Source organism: Pristis pectinata, chromosome 1 (genome assembly GCF_009764475.1).
Source record: "Pristis pectinata isolate sPriPec2 chromosome 1, sPriPec2.1.pri, whole genome shotgun sequence".
In the NCBI taxonomy this organism is placed as follows: Eukaryota; Metazoa; Chordata; class Chondrichthyes; order Rhinopristiformes; family Pristidae; genus Pristis; species Pristis pectinata.
Window position 1 is genome coordinate 41,694,174 of NC_067405.1, and position 25,598 is coordinate 41,719,771.

The 25,598-nt window shown below is 39.6% G+C and overlaps 1 protein-coding gene across 1 annotated transcript in view; it reads right to left on the reverse strand.

The window, feature by feature from the left end:
* Positions 1 to 25,598, reverse strand: part of fmnl2a (formin-like 2a) — a 199,709-nt gene that overhangs the window by 46,342 nt on the left and 127,769 nt on the right. The window contains 4 exon segments of the mRNA XM_052029894.1: positions 6,161 to 6,313; positions 7,128 to 7,211; positions 15,367 to 15,443; positions 18,021 to 18,101. Coding sequence (XP_051885854.1) covers positions 6,161 to 6,313; positions 7,128 to 7,211; positions 15,367 to 15,443; positions 18,021 to 18,101 — 395 coding nt within the window.

Below are 25,598 nucleotides of genomic sequence, written 5' to 3' on the forward strand. Positions count from 1 at the left end.
TATATAAAATATGAAACATATGCAGGAGGGTGATACAAGCAGCTGGCATAAGTGGAAGAGGATATGCAATAAAGTTTGGGGACCTCTATGATAGACAACAACATTGAGGCAGCAGAGTGCTAAAGAGTCTGCCTGGGATTTTTAATCAAGTCTCTGGAGTGGGACTAGAGCCTATGGAGCTAAATTTAATCTGGAGGTAATAAAAATGGCCACATTCTTTACACCCACAGCTTGTGTGCAATATGTCAAACTTTATGCATGACTGCGATTGTTCCCACAGCAGTTTTAAAAAATGTATGGAAGTATTTTTGGAGTTGTTTAACATTCTAATTGATGCAAAAAGTAGTGGTAAAACATTCTAGATGAATGACTACATAGTGAAATAAACAAAACCATCAATTCACACTGGATTTTTCAAGCTGAGTTTTATGTTACAGGTTAAATCTAACAAAGCAAACTACAAAGGCATGAGAAATTAGTTATCTATGATAGATAAGTAAAATGCATTAATAGTTACAATAATAAACAAGCAACAGTTAATATTTAAAGAATTATTTTACTATTATCAATAAAATAAATACCCATTTAAAGGCACAAAACTCAACAACAGGAAAAGTGGGCCAACTATGGCCAACAAGAAAAGTTGATGAAAAGAGACAGTGCCTGAGGATTGGCAAAATTTCAGAATTCAGCAAAGAAGGACGAAGACATTGATGAGGAAAAGTAAAGTAGAATACTGGACTAATCCAATGAGAAATATAAAAACAGACTATGAACGATTCAATAGATTAGTTAATGATTGCAGTCTTGCAAACTGAGAAAAGAGAAAATATTTTGGTTTTAAAGAAATGGGAGAGAAATTGAAGAAATATTTGTGTCCATCTTCAAAGAAGACAAAAAACTTTCCAAAAAAAGAGAACTATTTTTGGTTTATTATTGTCACATGTACCGAGATACAGTGAAACCTTTTGTCTGCATGTTATCCAGGCAGATCGTGGCATACATAAGTACATCGAGGTAGTAAAAGGAAGCAAAATGCAGAATATAGTGTAGCACAAAAAGTCATGTCTGATAAATCTCTTGGAGTTTTTCTAACTAAGACTCCAGTTAGGCTGCACCTGGAGTATTGCATTCAATTCTGGTCACTCCCATTATAGGAAGGATGTGGAAGCCTTGGAAAGGGTGAAAATGCTGCCTGGATTAGAGGGCATGTGCTCCAAAGAGAAGTTGGACAAACTTGGGTTGTTTTCTCTGGAGTAGCAGGGGAGACCTGATAGAGGTTTATAAAGATTATGAAAGGCATAGATAAGAGTAGACAGCCGGTATCTTTTTGACAGAGTTGAAATGTCTAGTACTAGAGAGCATGCATTTAAGGTGAGAGGGGCAAGTTCAAAGGATATGTGCAAGGCAGTGTTATTGTTTTTACACAGAGAGAGTGGTGGGTGCCTGGAATGGGCTGCTGGGGGGGGGGTGGGTTGGGCGGCAAATATGATTGAGGCATTTAAGAGACTCTCAGATAGTTACATGAATGTGGCAGGAATGGAGGGATATGGACATTATGCAGGCAGAGGGATTAGTTTAGTTAGGCCATTTAATTACTAGTTTTATTAGTTTGGCACAACATTGTGGGCCGAATGGCCTGTTTCTGTGCTGTACTGTTCTATGAATTAGCATTAGTAAAAACGTATTGGAGAAATTAATGGGTACAGAAAGCCAATAAATCCACAAGTAGGTTGTAAATGCAATCCAACTATTTATGAAAGGAGGAAAAGAGAAACACAGACCCACATACCAGTTCAGCTGATATCAGCAGTATGGAGAATGCTAGAATCTATCATTACAGAAATGGTGAAACAGCATGTAGAAAAATTATAATCAGATTGGGCAGACTTAACATAGCTCTATGAAGGCAAATCAGATTTGATAAATCAGTTAACAAGTATAGAAGTTGTAACTAGTGGAATAGATAAGACCAACGGATGTGGTGCTTAAAGACATGTAAAAAGCCTTTGATGAGGTGCCACAACGAGAAGTTATTAAACAAAATTAGAGCACATGATTGGGTACCAATATACTGGCATGGATTGGAGTTTAAAGGACAGAGTAAGAGCAGGAATAAAGGCGTCCATTTTCAGGTTGAAAGACTGTGACCAATGAGGTGCTTGCCAGGGGTCAGGACTGAAGCCCGGCTGTTCACAACTTGTATCAATGATTTAGGTGAAGGGATCAAGTGTAGCATTTCCAAGTCTGCTGAGGATACAAAGGTTAGGACAACTACAGATTGCGAGAAGGATGCAGTGGGTCTTCAAGGGGATTTGGACAGTCTAAGTGAATGAGTGTTGATAGGGCAGAGATGGATTTTGGGAACAGTGTATATGGAGTTAGAGTATTAAAGTATCACTCAGCCATGACATAGCCAAAGGCAAAGCAGAAGCAGCCACTCAGTGTCCTACTCCCTCTCTACTTCTTATCAAAATATTAAAGCTCAACTCAGCAGCAATGTTTTAACACAGCTACACAAGGCATTAACTGTGGAAGCCAGGAAAGTATATCTGCTATTTGTATTATACATTTAGAACCCAATTATCATATACTGCATTTTCATTAGGAGACTGGAGAAGCCCAGTATCATGCTGTAATGTGTATTTTAGGAGAGCATGTTTTAGGCGGGTCATTCAATACAGGAAACAGACATGCAATGACTTATCCATGAAGAAAGCCAAAGCAGCCTGAAGGAACACTCCTGTGGTTTACTGGCACGATCCTGGAATGAGTCAATGCATCTTGGCACACTCTTGTTCTTTAAACTCCGATAATATCCCCAATATGCTTCAAATCACTGCTTTATTTTCCAACGTTTGACTTTTCCAGTAGTTGTGCACCACTGGACTGATCTCTTAAACTGCCACTGTCTGAAGAAGTTGTCCATGGTAAGAGGCACAATCTTAATCAAGATTTTATACAGCTATTTGCTACCAGCTGTTTCACAAATTAGATTTACTCAAAGTGCAGGACAGTTTAATGGATTAAAATAGTCACCCATAAATTGACTGCTCTCAAACTCTCAGAAAACCAGCTCCCCTTACTTATAATGTTGTACACATCAAATGTAACTAGCACTCTGAATAATTACAAGTGAAGGATTGGAGGCCTAGACATTGTATTATGTAGCATTACGCTCTGATGCATTATACAATTCAATTTCAATTAAACAAAAATTAATCATGAAAAGAAAATCATTAACTTAACCACAGAGTCCAAGATATCACCAATTTTCCTCTGAGGTTATACACTCATTTGTTAGACTGACTCATGAAGGAGCCCAGACATGAGTCAGCGTATCAGGCTGTAAAACATGCCTGGATAGCAATGCTATGATTTTGGATAATGCAGGAGTGGGCCCTGGACATTCAGCTTCTTATCCTCACAAAATCCGGTGGTTGTTCAAACAATGGTTGCTTGCAAATAGCCTCTGGAACAAAATACAAGCCATTGCCATGCCTGGGAGTCATATCCCTGGGCTTTTCAGGGAACAGGGAGAAAATTAGAAAGTGCAGAGGAGTCCAGTGGTGTAGCGTTTAAGCCGGAGTTATGGACCCAGTGATCTAGAGACACAAGTTTGAATCCCACCATGGCAGCTGGGGAGTCAAAATTTAAGTAATTAAATAAATCTGTAATGAATAAAAAAGCTTGCATCAGTAACACTAACCATGAATCTACGGGACTGCTGTGAAAATCCATCCGCTTTACCCATGATCTTTAAGTGAAGAAATCTTGCATCCTTGCCTGTCCTGTACTACCTGAGCTTATAATCAGAGCAGCCATGATCTTGTTGAATAGTGGAGCAGGGTCATTGAGTTGATAGGCCTACTCCAACTCCTAATTCGCATGTTTGTATGCAACTCTGGTCCCAACCAATATGGTTACTTCTTTACTGGCTCCTCAGCATAATGGCAAATAGGGATAGACAATAAATGCCAGCACTGTCAGCAACTTCCACGTCCCATGAATGAAGTAAAATACTAAATCAACAGAAATTGAAGCAATGGAAAATTATGCCCCATTTAAGATATACCTCATTTAATAATCATGTACATACATTAATTGGCATTACAAAAGGGGAAGGAACAGCAATGTGAATGACAAAATCAAGGCCCATACCATCAATACAATAGAAAGAGCGGCAGAGATTCTGAGCTAGAATTTAGGAATGAATAAGTTGGTTGAATTTTTCTATTCATCCTAAACAGTTTATATTTTCAGGATCAAGATGTGGATTTTAAACCACATCTATAAAGTAGTGGAATTACTTGTAAAGTGACACTGATGCAGTAAGCACAAAATTGATGTCCGAGCTTAAATGTTCATCTTTCAACTAGGATCATTAAACCAAAGACTATCTGGTCATGGCATTTTGTTGGAATTGCTGTGCACACTGAATACCACGTTTACTACATTATAATATTGATGTTCAAAAGTAATTCATTAGTTGTAAAACATTTTGCAACACTGAGATTTTGTAAGGTGCTACAAAAGGTGATTCATGTTCTTAAATTGATCTGGAGTTCTTTACTGAGCAAGATGCTGCAGTCAGCTTATTCATCACTAGTGCACTCAAAATTCACCTTAATTATCATTTAACCTAGTACAACCATGTTTTTGTTGTGCCCAGTTCACCTACTTCCTCAACAAATATCCTTACAGAAACAGGAGTGTGGAGGTATGTGTGAAAACAAGATGACAATGGCTAACGTTTCCAGAATTTAGTAGGTTTAAAAGCAGAGAAACTGCAATGCATTGTGACAGTAGAAGTTCATTTTGAATTTGAAAATCATTATATAATGAAAAAAATTATTTGTATACTTACTTTTTGCTTTTATCAGCCATTTACATTAAAGCCACAGCAGAGATCTACACTGTTTGCTGGATTCAGCACAGTTCAGTCCACAAAGCCCATCAGGAGTTTTAATATACAGGTCCTCCCTAGGTTACGAGAGGTTTCTATTCCTGAGAACTATTCGTAACCCCCGAACAGTTCACATCAAAAATGCAACCATGAACTGAGTTCACACGTGGCAGAAGATGCCTGCAGCCTCACAGCAGCCAGCATATCCATACTGCTTGTCTTCCAAACGCTCGTTTGCATGCACAGGCAGGACATAAATAGGGCACTCATAAGCTGGGGAGGATCTGTAGTAGGAACTAGTTGCTTCCAGAGCAATGCCTTTCCTCAGAGTATCAGAGGCAGAAGCGAGAGGTTTAATCTTTAAGGAAAGACAAAATCACGGGCAGGCACGGCAGTGTAGTGGTTAGCATAACGCTATTACAGCGCCAGTGACCCGAGTTCAATTCTAGCCGCTGTCTGTAAGGAGTTTGTATATTCTCCCCGTGTCTGCGTGGGTTTCCTCCAGGTGCTCCGGTCTCCTCCCACATTCCAAAGACGTACAGGTTAGGAAGTTGTGGGCATGCTATGTTAGCGCTGGAAGCATGGCGACACTTATGGGCTGCCCCCAGAACACTCTACACAAAAGATGCATTTCACTGTGTGTTTCGATCTACATATAACTAATAAAGATATCTTATCTTATCAAGAAAAGAAGAAGACAAGGTTGACCATCCCAATCAACCAGACAGGCACTCTTCTGTTGCCAGCAGTTTTGCAAAATCCCCAGCTCATGGACACAAATAAGGGCAGCTGGTTTTGTATAAGAATAAACTGGGAAAATACAGGCATTCGGTGTCATTTGACAATTCAATAATATTGATATAACTTAGATATATTCAACAAAGTATAATGCAAAAAAACCTAACATTTGACCAACAATGTGTCAACTTACAAAAAGCATGATTAGAATGGCGAAAAAAACCCTAAACCAAAATTACATTTATGACCTGACTTTATTTTAGCCCTTTTGTTCATAACTAGTGGGAATGTTAAATTATCATTATAAGTGGACAAATTGTTGTTTTAATTTCAACTAGACCAGACAATCAGATCAGACAATTTCTTAAGTTTTAAAATAATAGGCAGATTTGGATTTTTTAAAAATGAATATACTATATAAGAAGCCTCTATTTACTTGCCAACAGGAAACCACATTGCAATCATCACCCTTGCTGCTTTAGCTGAATAAATGGAAGTGTTCAGTTATCAGCTTACCGTAAAGTTGAATGCCTGGAAGACCGGGCCAAGCTATTGCCAACGGGCGATGGCAGATTACTGCCCCGATGCAAATCCTCAATGGAACGGCTCCAAGGCTTGCTTTTGTCCACTGCATTCTCCACATTATTTTCTACACTTTCATAATCAAATCTGAACGTGAATTAAGCAAAATTAGAACACATTTCTTACTCAAAAATGTTAAACATGTCTGCCATCAATATGCAAGACAATCAACCTAATATATCACATGTCAAACTGTGCTTTTACTAAATGTTGGTGCTCATGGGAAAAGTTAAGCCAGACTTATGTATGTAACACATAGATACAACCTGTACTGTCTAACCAAGCAGACAAAACCTGCAATAAACTAAATTGCATTCTCACCTTATATTGTTATATTAAAAACAAATTATGTAGATGTATAAAAATTACATGCACATAAATGACAAGAGGAGAGAGAGAAAAATTCCACATCTTATAAACCGCATCAAATGATTACCTGCATGGGCAGATTTAAACCAGTTTTTCGAAGAATATGTGAAAGGTAAAATAGGTTTATGCTGCAGCTATTCCTACCAAATGACGAAACACGTGTTTAGCAAGAAACATTTTGAGTTAATTAGATCACTAAACACACCCTGTCAAGATATTCCACAACACATAGAATTACTATTTCTGACACGAGCATCTTAAAGACACAGTGTCCTCTATCTAATAAGAGGTCGCTATCATAGGAAAGGCATTTTCATTGAAATAATTACTTGTGCTCATTAATTCCTGGAAAACTAGCAAAAGATTTTTGAAAACGGAACTATCATTTACCCACCTTAAAATAAACAAGTTCCAACCTGTATTATACAAAACCATCATCGTTATTTTTACTGGGACTTTTTTTTTCCAGTTCTAGATTCTAAATTTTACACATAAAACTATTTATTAGTTAGTGATTGAAAAGACTACTTACGTAACCGCGCACTGTGCAAATGAAAGGTACTCCACCAGTATGTCTAGACCTTGGTTCTCTTCGTTCAAAAATTCTCTCACCCAACTGTGAAAGAACAAATGTACATACTGTGTAAGCACCCACAGATTCAAAAAAAACTAGGAATTTAAGCCATGTCAAAATAGTTAATCTTGGCCAAGTCTACCATAAATATGGTGCAAACAAGATAAACCTCAAGAGTTTCTGGTATGTTACAATTTCCAAGTTCTGATATAGCCAAATCATCAAAAATGGATAATCAAACACAATGAGCTCTTTCAATAGAAAATCATCTTCCCATCAAAAAAAACTTGAATTCAGTGACTCTTTTTCTTTTACAACACCAGGATTTCACATTTCAGCTTACATCAGGAGCCACTTCATGATCCACCAGAAGTGGATCACTTAAATTTCAGCGTAATTCCATACATTATGAAAGTCAGCCCAGTTTGATAAAAACAAAAGATTCGTTTATCAGGGAAAGAAGATACTGAAATTAAGATTTTTAATCTGACTGCCAGGACGGGATATCTTCAACTTCAAAAAATAAATCAGATTTGTGTACCATTTCTAAACCTAACAGGTGTAAAGATTTCCATTAAATTTTAAATCATAGAACACTTCAAGCCTGCATTTTTGATTTAGGATAGTTTTATCCATTGGGATTGAGATTCTACAACTGGTTTGATTCATAGCCCTTAAATAGATCTAAATGTTAGCTGATCTTTATTAGCAATCTGCAACACAAATACAGATCTGCATCCAGTGGGGCTCTGAGTACAATTAATTTTCATTCTGGTCTCTTGACAAGCAGCAGTTTTGCAGTGCAAGCACACTTTCAACCTCACAACCACTCCCTACCCTGATATAAATAGTTTTTCATAAACTATTAAAAGTTTGACCACAGCAGAAGCAGTTTTAGTGCTACAAGACAAAATATCAGCAAAGAGTAAATTATTTTTTTTCCATTTACAGCACATGTAAGGATACCAGGGGAAAAGAAGAATCCTACATCTGGTAGCACTTGGCTATATGTGAAATTCCAACATGGTGAGCCAGGAGATTTAGCCTCAGACAATAAGGGAAATGAAATTTCAGAGAGTGGGAGACAGGCTTGGGTAAACCTTTTGCAGACAATTTGCAAAATAGTATTTACTTTACAACAAAATAGACATAGTTCTTGTATTCAGCAATGTCTTGAAGTTCTGATTAATTATGTGCACACATGATACACGGTGCACATGTCACTAGACAATTCTCTTGGCTTTATTCTGTTAAGATGCTGTTGTTTAACATTTATTTAAAAATACACCACTTGTTTGACAGAATGCCTGAGCAGTGCATTGAACCAACATATGCCACCGTGTAGCAAGTTGTTTCTATAGCTGACCTTCCTGTTTTAAACTGCATTTTAATGGGGAGAGGGGGAACTCTTTTGGATTGAGAGAAGTAAACAAATGTCAAATATTAAAGGATTAATCACAATAGACAGCTTTTATGTCCATCAGGCAATAGTCTGACAGCAGGTAACTGATCAACTTCGAAACCTCAGAATGACGCATGACATGTCTGCCACTTTTTGAAAATAAACCTCATGCCAAAGAGGGCATGATGGACAATATTTTTGGAGTTTTACTGAAAAGCATTCATCTGCCATCCAAATCAACACGGTACGAAAAACCTAAAGGCACATGGATGCTATTTATGTCCAGGTCTCACGTGAAGGATAACAATAAAATATGCATTTAACATGATTTTAAGACCTGGCTGGGACTGCAGCCGATCAAGCACCCAGCCCATCCAGGAGTAGCAGCAGGAAAGCTCAGTCTATTTTAACAACAGATCTGCTACCAACCAATTTCGCAAGTCAAGATGGCTGGAGTGAAACTTCCTCCTTGATCATTATAAAAAGTAGCTCAGAGGAATAATACTAGACAAGAGCTGCAAGGATATATATTCCTGATCCATAAAGAATTGACCTTAGCTCTTCCTAACAAGTCCGCCTGACAGGGAATCCCTCTCTACAGGTCTCAAGTTAAAAGAGCAGATCAAGCGTAATAGCGTTACTGCAGTCTGTCCGCAAATTTATAGTGGGAACTGCCAGGGTATTAATCTGCTACAATTTAAAACTGAGGCCAGCCAGATGAGAAAAATCTCCCCGTTCAATTTTTACCACCATCATTTCCAAGCATTCCTTTGACACTGCCATCTCTTCAAATTCAAGAGTCTTAGCTGAGTATTTGTTGCTCAGCTAACTTCACCACATCTGACTGAAACACACCCACTGGTCTAAGGTTGTCCTAGGTAACAGAGACAGCCCTCATTTTTCTATTATCAACTGTCTTCTTAACTGCTCTACCTTCATCTCTAATAATCAGTGCGATTCTGAACAAAGCTTCAATTTTTTCTTCAGCACTTCTCTGCTTATCAGGCAAATCCTCCCCTCATCCAGCCCCTACTCTGTAAAATTCCTCATCAATCTCTCTCTATTTATACACCTTCTACTTCTTTGAGGCCCTCCTTAAAACCTGCATCCCTTTCTATGATCTCTCTCTCTTTGATTCAGCATCTATCCACTTTGTTCCTCTGTGACACCTTTAAACATTAAATCTTTGGTTGGGGGGTGGGGGGTCGGGATCAAATTTTATCGCTATAGGATATGCACATATCAAAACACTGCAGTTGATGGTGGAAGAGAAGGGAGAAGAACCTGAAGTGGAGGAATAGTAGTGGACATGCTACTAATCCCAATAAAGGCAAGGAGCCTGATCCATATGTGAGTATATCCATATATACCTGATCTATAAGTGAGATATATCTGCAACAACTACCTTGTATTCTCCATAAGATCTTTTAACATAAAGAAATAAAACTACACCAGATCCTGGGTATTTTCTCACTGTGAGCTTTTATCTGTACCTGCTTGATCCTGAATCTTTCTGAAATTGTCTGCTCTCACAATCCTGGATATTTTATTTATTAATTTTTCACTGTTTGGGCAATGAAGGCAAGGCCAGCATTTATTGTCCATCCCTAATTACCCTTGAGGTGGTGATGGTGAGCCTTTCTTAAACCACTGTATTCCTTTGATGAAGTTACTCCCATTGTGCTGTTGTTTAAGGAGTTCCAGGATTTAGGACCAGCAATACATTTCCAAGGTGATATATTCCATGGTGATATATTTATAACTGCACATGAATGCTTCTTATGTCTCTGTTCAGGGTGATACAGTCTGGAACAACCCTTATGGTTCTGTTGAGCCTTATTGTACTCCGATTAATTCTTGGATCGGATCCCAAATAGGTAACGGGCTTCAAACGGTAGTGAGGTCTATTTGCAGTAGACTTGCCAAAAACATCATTCCAGAATCATTTCCTTTCACCCAGGAAATCAGGACCCTTGGAGCTATAACTCAAATTTTGTACAAGAAAATAGAGTGCAAAAACCATTCATCTGGCTGGTCCCATATATTTTAATTCTTTAAGAATATTAAAGCAACTTCCATATAGCTGCTTGAAACACTATCATCTTTGTACAGTTTGCTCAAAATATTGCAGGGAATTATATGGAACATCTTGTATCAAATATCAGAAAAGCAGATTCCTTATCCGAGTAATAACTGCTGCAGAAATGCTACAGCTTAATTCATATATGGGAAGTTATAATTCAATTTTCATTGTGGTTGCTAAACAGCCTAAACCACATTGTCTGGTTTGTACGCTACAGAGATATAATCCATGCAAGCATTTTGGCACATATTATTTGTTTGGTTCCAAAGAAATTATCAATCTTAAAGTCCCAGAAAAAGACCTCAATAAATAGAGAATTTTATTAAAGCATCTTGGTTGTAACCATTAGTTCACATTCAGTCTCCTGAGTGTTTAATTAATTTGATATAAAATTCCCAGATGAATGCACCCAACAACTTGGTTTCAAACTAACAGTTCCTTTCCTGTCTGTTTGTAATCTTATTATGCAAGAGTCTAAGGGTCTGAAATCTACAGCACTATAATGTTAAGTGTCAGCAATTATTTACTGTCACCCATGTAAATTCCTTACGGTATATGACAACTTAGAGAGGCCAACAATATTTCCCTTGTGGACAATTTAGATGGCGTAAATATTTGGCCCCTAATCAAAGTGACAATTACAGAGTAAATAGTCCCTGATATAACTTACTATCCTGTGCATCAGCCAAATATTCACATGGCCTATACATCCTTTGGCAAAATTATCAAATAAATTAATGCTTTAAAAATATGTATCAATTCATGAGATAGTAATATACTTTGCTTAATGTTACTATGCATTAAACTGACATATCAGTGTTGAATAATAAGATTTTAACCTTCTCTTCTGTACATGGTGTCTGTACTAAAAGTCTTTATTGGTTTTGAAGCATTCTGGAATACTTGAGGTCATAAAGACATCATATAAAGGCAAGTTCCTCCAAATCCCTTTCACATTTGCCATTTAGCATCAGCAATAATCATTGCCAGGTTTTGTACAACATAATTATATGGAAAATAAACTTCCTCCACTACAATCCAAAATCTACTTTACGTGCAGCCTCAAATCATCATTGCCTTTTCTTGCTACATTATGATTTTAATCCTTTCTCCCCCCCCACAGATATCCTTGCCAAACTACAGGCAGGTGGAATGTGGGTTCAAGAATTGGAAGTTAATGAATTATGCTTTTCTAAGAAGTAGTTGAATAGACAACAATCTGGGGAGAGAGAAACAGAATTAATATTTCATTAGGCCACAATGGGGAAAGTAGAGCTGCAGGAGAGAGCTTTTGGAGCTAACTTGTGAAGTCTCCCGATGTCAGCAGATGGATTCCGTTGAATGATGTGAAAATGTGGAAAACAGCATGCTGTGCTTCCTTTTTTTGGTGAATGACCAGTGGCAATTGTTTCTGGGACTTGGGAGCTTGAATTATGTCACAGGGGAGTTGAAAGATGCATTGCATGAGGACTGACTCGAATAGGCATGTTTCTGATGCAGGGAAAACATGATGTGAATTGCAACCTGAAATGCCCAATCCTGTCTGCGATGATTCCACTTGCAAATGATTAATCTAGGCAAAATTAATTTCAGATGATGTGGCACTGCAAAGAAAAGCTATGTGATCAATTTTCTAGCCAACTACATAATTATATTGGAACAATATTTTTATTATCTACAAGTCTTCATACTGCTGAGCACTTGGTCTCAGCTGTATCTCGTGAGGAAGCACTACGTGTGGGCCATCCACTGCCATCTTCAGCAGCAAGCCCACTGCAGTTATAAGCCAACTAAAACAGATGGGCTGAAGGCTTGGCTGTAGATTGTTCTTTTGGGTGTGAGTATGAACTCCCAGCCTTGAAGAAAATAATTGAAATTTTTAAAAATGGCATTGTTGGATCAGTTTGTACCATTCAGAAATGAATAATGTACTTTTTCTCCCCCAATGTCCTGGTCAATATTTACCTTGAGAAAAACCTTATAACCACACCTGTGAGATCTGCTGTGCATGAATTGGCTGTCATTAACTGTAACTGTACTTTAAAGTATTGCTATTTAATTACAAGAAGTCAACATAGCCAAGCAAGACTTTATTTATTGTCCATAGCCTAAGAAGTTGATGTTCCTGAATTGTTCTTCCTACGCTATTGGGTAGGATATTCCAAAATTTAAACCCAGCAGCAATGAAGGAACAACAATGTATTTCCAAGTATAGGACCTGCAGAAATTCTCACGCATCTGCTGCCCTTGTCCTTGTTAATAATAAAGGTCATCAGTTTGGGTGGTGCGGTTGGAGTAGCCTAGGCCCAATAACTGCAGTGTATTTTGTAGGTTGTACTCAATGCAACAAATCAGCATCAATCATGGGAGAAAGAAGGCATGGAGTAAAAACCAAGCAGGCCACTTTATCCTGGATATGTGGAGTATTGTTGGAGCTACACTCGTCCAGGCATGTGAAGAGTATTACATCACAGTACTGACGTACTGCACAGATGGTGAAAAGGCTTTGTTGTATCAAGGCAAATCACTGGTCTAAGGTGCCTTGTCTCTGACCTGCTCTTACAGCAGTAATTACATGATTGGTTCCACTTGAGGTTCTGTTCATGTCTGTTGATGGTGGGAACGTTTGGTAATGGTAATGCCGAACATCAGGTTTAAATGTTTTTTCTTTTGTTGGAAATGGTCATTCTCCGTGTGGTACATGTTACTTCCCTGTTATCAGCCATGCTGCATGGGCTGCTTCACCTTCTGAGACATTGGAATGGAATTGTATAGAGTACAATTATTACCACCTCTGTCTTTATGATGGAAGGAAGGTCATTGATAAAGCAGCTGAAGATAGTTGAGTCAAGTTCTTGCAGTGACGTCCTGGGGTTGTAGAGTACCTTAGGACATCCAGAGAACATGAAAGGCATCTGATACGAGAGTTATTTGTCTCATATAGAATGCCTTTCATAAGAGAGGAAGATTGCTATGTGAAAAGAATGAGGATTATTTTTCTCATTATTTCCACACAGCAATCATTCTTCTTTTATTTCTCTCGCACATTCAACGAATAAATGATCTGAAACTGATTTAACTTGAAAGCAGCTTTTAAAGTAGTCTGCACTTTTCGGAATACATTATTCCATGATATGACCTAGTTTCAAAGCACCACACTGCATTCATGTTGACTTTGTCCACTCCCCACCCCCTTTCCTGCCTCAACTAGATCACCTTCATTTGTAGTTCACCATGACAGTAAGTGTACCTGCCTGGGGGCCCCAGAAATGGTGCAAGCTTTTAAAATGAAGGCACTTTAGAAAGCATAGCTACTGAATTTTGGAATCAAGATGGTTTGGGATGCTTTACAAGACACATCCACGTCTTGACTATTTTTTTAAGCTCATCATGTTTAAGTCCAGAAAATCCACCAGTAAGGGCAGAATCCACCAGTAAGGGCAGAAGCCTGCTCCCTGATGTGAAAGTAGCCACAATGAAGTCTCCTCCCCTCAAAATTTCCCTTCCTCCTGCCAAGGACTCTGTGGTCACTGCAGTAGGACAGCGATTGGGAAATTCACTATTTGGAACTTCAAGTACAAATCTGTGGGCTAGAAATTCCTCTGCATGGTTTTCACGCATTGAAGAGCAGCTATAAAGGGCCCGTGCCAGTTAGGTTCATGAATCATAAAAAGTCAATAGGCAGGTGCAGCAAAAGTTAAGAGGGCAAATGGCACAGTAACCTTTATTGCAAAGAGGTTGGAATTTAGAAGTAGGGAAGTTTGAACCATTCTGTGAAATCATTGCCAATGAGGCATCTCGGCTAAGGGCAAAAGGAAATACACTAAAATGTAATACTTTCTTGTCCCTGCCTGATTTGGTTTAGAAGCTGGTAAAAGCTGCCAAGCTCTACTACTGAATTGAAGGCACCATCACAATTGTACAGGGTGTTGATGAGTCACACCTGGAGTACTGTGCACAGTTTTGGTACCCTTACCAAAAAAAGGATATAGCGGTATTGGAGTCAGCCCAAAAGAGATTCACCAGGGTAATTTTGGAATGAGAGGACTGCCCTATTAAGAGAGCCTAAACAGGTTGAGTCTGTATTCCTTGGAGGTTAGAGGAACAAAGAATGACATTACTGAGAATAAAGATCCTAAGGGCGAATGACAAGGTAGATGTTGAAATGTTTTCATCAGTGCGAGAGTCTCGAATGAGGGGACAAGGTTACAAGGGCCAGTCATTTCACCGAGTGCAGTAAATCTCCACCCCAGCGGTTTGTGGAGTTCTTAAAGGTGGAGGTGGATACATTTTTGAAAGATCACTGAATTGAGAGTGATGGGGAACTGGTACAGAAGAGGTTTTGAGGCCATTGTAGCTCAGCCACAGTCGTATTGAATGCCAAGGCTGACTTGAGGGGCCAAGTGGCCTACCTCAGCTTTTATCTGCCTGTGTTCACAGGCCAAAATGGATGCATTCTACTATATCTGAACAGAATTCTAAACAGAATGCTACAAAACAAATTCCAGGCCAGTGTCTGTGCTCTGCAACAAAGATTTTAGCAAGGCTCCAAAGAGGTTCAATACTTTAACCATTGGAACAAAGATAGCTTACTTGCAATTTTGTTTCAGGCAAAGATACTTGTGAAATATAAATCAAAAGCTAAAAGTAACTATCTTCATAAACTAGGTAGATTGACAGAAAATGAATCTTTTCAAAGTCTTGAAACATACCCAATATAGTTTGTTCTAAGGGAAATCTCCAGTTCTCGCAGTACTTGAGTTGATTCTTGCACTCGTCTTCTGAACTTCTGCAAATATTTAATTGAAACCATCTTAAAGTCAAGAAAGAACAATTGATTCAAAACTGAAGCAGATAACGTACTGTAGTTTGCTCTTTCATCAAAAAGCAGACAATCCTTTATACACAATTGCAATACAGCTAGCATCAATAGGTTAAGGGGAAGCCTGGCATTGAACATGAAAATAACAGTATGAAGTTATTACTAAGTAGTGCACACATGGTCTTCTGTTCCTGTTCCCACACAAAGCCCCTACACCACTGTGCCCATTTATTTTGATCTAAAGCTAAACTGAATCTTATTTAATGACTTAAAATAAACAGAACACCAAAACCTTGCAGGATGTACAGAAACAGATGAATACTGCAAGTCATGCCAAGAACGAAGAAGGTTTTGCATTCTTTAAATGTCAGAAGAGAAGAGCAACATGGTACATATTTAGGAGGAGGAGGAAGTTCCTGTGGAGAAACCTGATGGTCACCAGGACTAGTCTGACAACAGCACCGATGTGTTATGTAAAATAACACTCTTTCTCTCCTTTTCCCACTTTGTTATTGAGCTGCACAAGTTCTCTAGGTCAAAACAAAAAAAAACTAAGCAACAGTGGTATTCTAAGTAAAATAAATAAATTGCAGGTTCAGAAGTAGAAAGTTGACCTCTGCTGTATGCACATTATGCCGATATAATGATGACGCAAGTGGTCCGGTGCAGCCTCCTCTGCACCAGTGAGACCCGATGCAGATTGGGGGATCACTTTGTTGAGCACCTTCGCTCTGTCCACCATAACAGTCAGGCCGGTGCTCCCAGTGCGGCCTCCTCCACATCTGCGAGATTCGACGCAGATCAGAAAATCGCTTTGTCGAGCACCTTCGCTCCACCCGCTGTAACAGCCAGGATCCCCCTGTGGCCAGCTATTTTAATTCCACTTCCCATTCCCACACTGACATGCCAAGTTGAGGCTAGACGCATAACAACACCTCATATTCCACCTTGGTAGTTTCCAACCTGATGGCATCAACATCGATTTCTCTAACTTCCGGTAACCTCTCTCCCTGCCCCCCCCCCTTGGTTTTCCTTTATCCCACCAGCCCAATCACCCCTTCTCATTCCCATCTCCCGCCCTCTCGATCTGCCCATCACCCACATCTTCCTCCCTCTGGTTCTCCTCCTCACTTCCTTCCCCTGATTCCATGGTCCACTGTCCTCTCCTATCAGATTCCATCTTCTTCAACCCTTGTCATTTCCACTTATCACGTCCCAGCTTCTTACATCATTCCCACTCTCCCCTCCCCCAGCTACTTATCTTCCCCCTCTCACCTGGATTCACCTGTCATCCGCCAGCTCTTGTTCCACCCACTCCCCCACCCCTTTATGCTGGCTTCTGGCTTCATTCTTTCCGGTCCTGATGAAGGGTCCCAACCCGAAATGTCAGCTGTCCATTTCCCTCCATAGATGCTGCCTGACCCAGTGAGTTCCTCTAGCATTTTGTGTGTTGCTTGAAGTGCACTGAACTCAACCTCTTAAATTCAGTTCCATTAAAAAACAATATAGCTGTTAATTTTTTTCTGGATTACATGTCATGCATGGAGGTAATCAAAGAAGTGAACAAGACCTCAAGGCTACACCAGCAGTGTTGTGCTAACAAATAATTTAAACAATAAAAATAGAATCTCCATTTTTTAAACCATACAGATTATCATCCCAGGAATTCTCCTTAGGAGTACCGATTTCCACAAAGATAGCACTTATCTCCACAATTCACAGCGATTTCCACCCCCACCAAAAGTCAACAGCGTTTCACAGACTTCTTATGCACAGTTCTGTATATTTATTATTCCTTAAACAGAATGAACAGCATACCATTCAGTATGGGGGGAAAAAACTTCAAATCATCCTCACTCATGGAACCATCTATTGTGCTTTGTACTTCCACAAGGTACACCCGTGGTGCTACATTGTGTACAGCATTGTCTACAGCATTGTCTACAATGGACAATTTGTGATTGCTCCTTCATGCACAGGGATCCTTTCAATAAAACTGCATGTAAAAAATGTGGAATATATTAGACTTTTGCTCTGTTTACAATTCATACCATCTTCTGAAAAAAGTTCTACAGAACTGATTTTATGCAATTAAGTGAAAAAATACAGGCGTTTTCTTCCTGGTTTCTGCATGTGTTCAATGCTAAAGTTTCAGCCATTCTGTGACATCATTGCCAATGAGGCATCTCAGCTAAGGGCAAGAGGAAACATATCAACATGCAATATTTTCTTGTCCCTGACTGATTAGGTTTAGGAGCTAGTAAATCTTGCCAAGCTCTACTTCGGAATTGAAGGCACCATTTGAAAACTCTAAGATACTTCAAAACATGACTTGCTCAAGCTGAAAGAGATAATGTTGTGCATTTCTCTCATTTTCCTGGGCTGCAAAACAAAACAGTTAACTGATAAAATTCACTGATACCTAACCTAACAAAATATTTTTTTGCATACATTACAATAAAACACAAATTTGAACTAAGCAATCACTTGCAAGAGTTGAAGAAAGAAGCAACTCCAGTTACTTTCATTAAAAGTACTCTTTACCTTTCTGGTCACAGCTGGATCAAGATAACCTTTCAATTTCAGAATATATGTGTGTGGAGGATTTTTCACTTGAAATCTTTCCTGTAATGAAAGAAGTATTCAAACATTAATTGGATGATTTGCTTGCTTAAGTCTGATAGTCACTAAATTTTAAATACTTTTCACTTTTTTTTCCATTTTAATGCACCTCTTGAATTCTCCTCTGCTTCCTATTCAAGAATTGAATTGCTACTTTTAACAAACAATTCATGCAATGCACATCACTATGATAATCTCCAAAATACCAACATAATATTTCAATTTCCCAAATATTGGTTTAATTTACTCCCTCAGGAGGCAACATTATCCAAATTTTTATTTTCACAACCCAACTTCCATTGATTGACAGTCCAAAGCTGGACAGTGCAAGTTAGCCTTTTAAGTACTTTTTTATATTTAATGTTTATTTTTTCGTTGTGTAATGTCTCACTGCCACAAGTCTTGGACTTTAATAATCAGGGCCTTGTAGCTGGCTTAAGATTACCTGGAACACATCAAATTCTTGTGAAACAAATCATACAAATTAGGTCAATTTGGCCTGCATCATTTTATAAAATCATGGATGATCAGATTGTGAATTTAATTTTGCATTCCCACCTATCCCGGTAGCCTATCTCCTTTTGACTTAAATATATTCAAGGTAATATATTTGAATTGTATCACCCTTTGAGGAAGTAAGTTCCAAAGACTTTCAAGCCTCTGACAGAAAAACAATTAGCTCATCTTGCTCTCAAATGAGAGACCGCTTATTCTTGAACAGTGACCCCCTAGTTCTGGATCTTCCCCGTAAAACAAGACTCCATCTCCACATCTGCCCTCTCAAGACCACTCATGTTATAGGTTTCAGTTAAGTTTCCTCTTATTTCTAAACTCCAGTGGCTACAAGCCTAGCTCGTCCATCCAAAGACAACCCACTCATTCCAGGTATCAGCGTAGCAAACCTCCTCTGAAGTGCTTCCAATGCATTCACATCCTACTGGTGGAGATAGCTGCAGAGGCTGGGAGGGTTATGGAATCTGGTAAGAAAGAAAGCTGAAGAGAGGAACCAAATAAGAGAGGAAAGGTGGGCAGATAGAACAGTGGGGGGAGGGGGGAGGGGACCCAGTGGGAGGAGTGCATGGGTGATGGGCAGTTAGAGTAGGTGGAGGGGAAAGAGGGGGCCTAAGGCCTTCCTCTTAGGGAATGGAAGGACATAGGGACTGGACGTCCATGGTGAAGATTAAGTGGTGAAGGCCAGGGAATTGGAAGTTGCCAAAATGATGGAGAGCATGCAAGTTGTCTCAGATGTAGGTGGGAAGGGACTGGACAAGGGGGTCAAGGTATGAGGTGGTGAATTCAGCAGGGCAAGAGCAGGCAGAAACAATGGGCCTACCACAGCAGTCCTGTTTGTTAATTTGGAGAAGGAGATAAAATCGGGCAAACTGTTCACCGGGGTCAGCGGCTGTGTGGCGCCACACAGTGAAGTTCACAGCTTGTCACCTCCGAAGTACAGAAACTGAACTGCAACGTTTAGAAGCTTGGTTCCAGTGTTTAGAAAGTTAGCTGCAAACCTTTCTTAGATTCTAGCAGCTATGAATAGAATTTTTCAAAGAGTCATTCTTGCTATTTTTTCTCTTTAATGGAACCTTCCCCAAAATACAGGATATGATTAAATATTAAAACCAATACATTAACTACCTCTTTGGCCATTTCTTTCAAGACCCCAGGATGAAGTCCATCAGGACCTGGGGACTTGTCAGTGCACAGCTCCAACAATTTGCTCTGCAACACTTCTCTGCCGGACTGTCCTCAGGTGTGGGATTAGTGTGGAGCTGTTAAAAACAGCTCGGCAAAGAAGCCTTGGGCCATGTGTAAGCAATCAGGAGTTAAAGTAATGGTGAATTTTCCCCTCTAAACCTAAGCCAAAGAAGTGAATTGTAAATATTGTAGTACCAGCGACTCAGCAGAAAGATCTGGGGTTTTCTGGGCTATAAGGGTTAGCTGGTTGCTGGACACAAACCACTGGAGAAAGCAGATTCTGATTTAGTGTCTGAGAAATCCCTGCAGTACAATTACTGACCAAGTAACTTTTGTATCATAAATAATCCCTATAATTTTACATTCCGATCCATGAGGCATACCTGCAGTTCATTCATGTGCAGCCAAAGCTCTTAATAAATCAGTTTGTGTAAAAAGTTGATTTATGATATAAAGGACTGAACTTCAACTTGGGAGCAGGTCACGAGTCAAAGGTACCAGAAGTGACAAGATGCCTAGGCCCCGTTTCCTACCCACTTCCATACTTAACCTGAGTGTGGCAGGCTGCATGAGAGTCAGTGATGAGATAGCTTAGCAAGAGTGAAGTTAACAGGAGTTTAGCATTTCAACCATGGGTGAATGGTTACCCCGAGCTTCCTTGACTTTGCCAATGGAAGCAGCAGTGGAGAAGTGTCAGTATGCACAGTAGCCACACAGCCTTTTCTTTTGGGTGACTTTTTGAAAAGACATGTTCATAGCTGGGGGAATCTAAGAAAAGTTTGCAGATAACTTTCTAAACACTGGAACCAAGCTTGTAAACTTTGCAGTTTGGTTTCCAAACTTCAGAGGTGACAATGTGCGAACTTCACTGTGCAGCTCTCCACAACCACAGACCCCAGTTAACAGCAGAGGGCCCAACAGGACCACCAGGCTGCCTCTCACATACCTGCAGCTACAGAGACATCAGCAGAGAGGGGCAGAGAGGGAGAGGCAATGACCCTCACATGGTGTGCTGGTTACCTTCCCTGTCACATCTGGGCCACCGTCGCAAGGTCTTGTGTGAGGTCGTGATAGAAACTTGCAGTTAACTAGAAAAAGACCTGCTGCCAGCTGTAACTAGGGACTACAGCTTGTCAGTGCCCTCAACTTTTTTACCTCCAGGTTATTCCAGGACTCTGCTAGAGACTTATGCAGTTGGCAGTATGTAAATGAATAAGGTAAGAAGCTGATAACCTACTTGCCAAAGCCATTGGTTATAAAATATTTGCCTGCAATGAAACCACTTAGAATAAGAACTCAGGCCGGTGCCTCTGAATGCTTTACTTCAGATGTAGGGTGCCACTGACTGCACTCACAGCAATCAGGGCTCCCTCCACGTCACCCAGAAGTATTCAATAACCCCTAGGGCTTTCACCCATCGATGTGCAGGTCTGCAACTACAAAAAAAATTCCCTTATGAGCGTACACAAGGTTCCTGCATAGCTGCCCAGATGCTTCTGGCAGCAATTCGTCCCTCATGACCTTTTCATATCTGTCAGCAGACCTAGTGGCTGGCTGCTTAATCCACAATTAATGTCACCTGTGAAGAGCTTAAGGAATGAAGCCCAGGAATAATAAGTCCAACAGAGCAAGCAACTGGCATGCTGAAGAACAGCTTCAGTCAGGACCCTGACCAATCCACAGATGCTGTTTAATATGCATCTGAGGGGTCTTCAGAACAGCAGTGGCATGCTGCATTCTTCACAACGTTGCACAGCCGTGAAGAGACAAACCAGTGTGCAGTCTTTTTGGAAGCCAAGACAGAGAATGCAGTTGATCCGGGCAAGACAACAGAAATGATGCATGCTGCTGTCTGGCATACCGTTAGTAATTGCCAGGTTCACTAATGCTCCATCTGACCTCTAATTCGATACCCAGAACCAAACTTTGTCTCAGTAAAAACAATCCTCCTGCTCAAATGTTCTAACATTTTAGGTCTTGAAACTCACATTGTTGGAACAATGAAAATAAAAAGAATCTGAAACTAAATTACCATGCATGTTTACAACCATCACCATTAACACCCCACATTTTTTTTTAAATGGAAGAGGATAAACTTTGGAGCTTAAAGGGCGATAAAGCTGGAAATGTGACATCCATATAAATGACCAAACTGTGCTGTTGCTCAAATAAAAATAAAATGATGATTGATGCATCCACTGGAGGGCAAACAGCTTAGAAATATAAAGAGCAGGAAACTGGTGGAAAAAAATGAAGAAAAGCAATATGAAATAGCTGTTTCAACTCAAAGAGAATTCAGGGGCAGCGAGATCTGGGGAGAGGTGTACAGAATCTTTAAATATGGCATGGCAAGATGAGAAAGCTCCGAAAAAGCATAAAGGATGCTCAGCTTTATTTATTATGTGTAAAAAATTCAATGTTATACTAAATTACAACTAATGCTTTTTATTAAAAAAGATTGAACCTCAGCTGGAGTACAGTGTTTAATGTTGGGCATCAAACTTTATGAAGACTTTTGAGGCTACAGAAAAGATGCAAAGGCCGGTTCCTAGAAGGCCTGGTGCCTGTGTTAGTATAAGCTTGACTACTGGGGATGTTGGCAGTGTGAGAGGTACCATTCGGGACCCCAGAGGGGACGTGTGCATGCGTAGGATAGCTAATGTTCCTTTATTTAAAGTGAGTAGCAGGGATAAGCCAAGTAAATACAGGCCAGTCAGCCTTATGTTAGCGGTAAGAAAATTATTGGAGGAAATACTGAGGTACAGGATTTATATACATTTGTAAAGGCAGAAATTGATTAGGGATAGTCAGCATGACTTTGTGTGGGGAAATCCTAACTTGATTGAGTTATTTGAGGATATATAAAAAAAAGATTGAAGGCAGGGCAGTAGATGCTGTCCATGTGGACTTCAGTAAGGCATTTGATATGACAGACTGGTCCAGAAGGTTAAGGCACGTGGCAGGTTCCTTGCGAGGTGATGCATATTGGGAAGTGAAATAGGGGTAGGACATGTACAGTAAATGGTAGGGCACTAAGGAATTTTGATCAAGAGAGAGACCTAGGGATCCAAATCCACAGCTCCCTGAAAGTGGCAACACAGGCAACGCAGTGAAGGCAATATGGCAAGCTTGGCTTGAGACGTCAGGACATGAAATACAAGAGTTGCAACCTTACAACCTTACAAAACATTGGTTAGGTCACACTTCAGAGTATTTGTGCACCTCTGGTTGCCACTCTAGAGCAAGGATGTGACCGCACAGGATAGAGTGCAGAGGAGATTCACCAGAAGGTTGCCTGAATTAGAGGACATGTTATGGGAAGATACTACAGAGGCTGGACTTGTTTTCACTGGAGGAAGGAGGCTGAGCGGTGACCTGACAAAATACAAAATCTTTTGAGAGGCATAGATAGGATAGATAGTCAAAATCTTTTTCCCATGGTGGGATAACAAAAACAATAGGGCATAGGTTTAAGGTAGGAGGAAGGAACTTTAAAAGGGTTCTGAGGGGTAATTTTTTTTCATATATACATAGAGAGCAGTTGATGTCTGAAACTTACCACCAGAGGTGGTGGTGAAGTCAGATATATTCACTATATTTAAGAGGCAATTAGACAGACACTTAAATAAGCAAAACATAGAAGGATACAGTCTTAATGTGGGCAAATGGGATTAGTATAGATGAACAAAATGGTTAGCATAACTTGGTGGGCCGAAGGGCCCATTTCTGTGCTGTACAACTTTATGACTATGACTCCAACTATCACAGGGATTAAGGACCTCATTATTTAAAAAAGCTGAGGTTATTCTTAGAAAAGGATAAGAGATTTCACAGAGGTTTTCGAAGTTACAAGTGATTTGGACTGAGTAAAGACAACTTCTGGCAGAAGGATGCCAGTTGAAGGTGATTGTTTTAAGAAGGAGGTGACTGTTTTTGAAAAGCTCATTAAGTTGTGGTGATCTGGAATGCACTGCATGATGGGTAATTGGAGAGATATTCAACAGTGGCATTTTAAGAGAATGGGATAAAAAATTCTTGAAGAGAAAACATTTACTATACAGGGCTACTGGGAAAGGAGGGAAGTATGATTCACTGAACATCTTGACCAACAAATTAGCACAGGCATGATGATCTCATGGGGACCAGCAGTGCTCTAATCAACCATCTACATTCTTTTGCAGTTAACAGTGCTTCTTAAGGTTGATTCTTTTAATCTTTGTTGCCAGCTCGTGTAACAGGTATGAGAGGGAGACGAGTGCAACAACGTGCCAATGCTGTGTACCATCAGGTAACTAATAGTGGACGTGGAAAGGCAGCTATGTCCATTGTGCTTTCTGACCGAGGTCGACTGAAAGTCACAATCCATGCAGAAGTCTGGAATTCTTACAAAGTTTAATTCATTTTATTGTATAAAAAGGCAAACATTTCAAGGTTAGGTCATTTTGCTGGTATTTGGAACACTTACACTTCAAACCACAAATCCAGAAAGTATAAGTTGTATATTGAAGCAACCAGCCAAAACAGACAGTGAAGGCCTGGAACTTTCTCAAACTTGTACTAGAATACAGATAACCTTTACACTTTATATTTTATTCAGTATTCAACTGCATATATCTTGAGGATCTCTGGTCTCCTTCAGTGTTGGGACCTAAAAGGATCCAGAGTTAGACCAGCTGCCCTCTACAGCAGGAACAAGAACCCTCAGCTACAGGTACATGAACTAACCATTTATCTACTGTACACAAGGAGAACTTTCAGCCAATTGCCAGGGAAGAGTTGGTGCGCCATGAGTAAAGACTCTTCAAGTGATGGTGGGAGATGGAAGTATCCACACTAGATATCAATCAGTATTCAGAGCGCAAGTTCCATTTTCTACTTGGTAGGGTTGCCTGGAGTTGGGCCAGAAAAACTAGACCTTCCCATTTAGATTCAGGAATACGACCACACACCTAAAAGCTCACTCATCAATGATAAAGGGGCCCAATGACTGAAACTGAGTAACTCCAAAAATCATTTTTAAAAAAACAGGATCTCTGTTTTCACTCCCAGTTTACTGCTGTAATTGCTGGCTCTGGAACCACTATTATTTTGACATCAAGTTAAAGTTACAGCATATTGCTTCTTTAATAAAAATCAATTCTCCACCACCACCCATGCCAAGATCTGAAGCACTATATTAAAGCTTATTTTGTTAAGTATCTTGAACATGGTAAGTGAACTTATTATAGAATCCCCAGACAGAGGCTGAGTTATGTGATTCATTCTCCGTTTCCTTTTCCTATTTCAGCTTAAATATTTTGATGATAAACAAAAGCATTAAGGTAAGTTTAAGCATTAAGTAGACTTAGAAAAATAATGTTCTTCAATACATAACCATTTCTTGCATTGATAGCCTGATAATTCACCTCAGTAAGAACCAAACTGAAAAACAATGGCTCATCTCAGGAGTCTCCACAATCAATATCATTCTTGAGAATGACGCAACAAAAGAAAGTCGGTATGTACATCCGAGAAATCAAAATCCTAGTATTTATCATAGGAAATTGGGACTTTTATCTGCTGCTTGAGCCATAACAGGAACACTGAACCAAAAATAATACTTTTTAGAAGATTAGAAATAATATGTGGAAGTGTTTTGTCTACTGGAGCAGTCCCAATTCTTCATCTTAATTTATGGAATGTGCAGACTGCAGAAATATTGCTTGTGGTTACCGATACCAGAATGTACCAGTGTTACTGCTGGAATATTTACAATGCACCAGCTGCAGTACAAAGTAATTAACAATTATTATAATGTAAAAA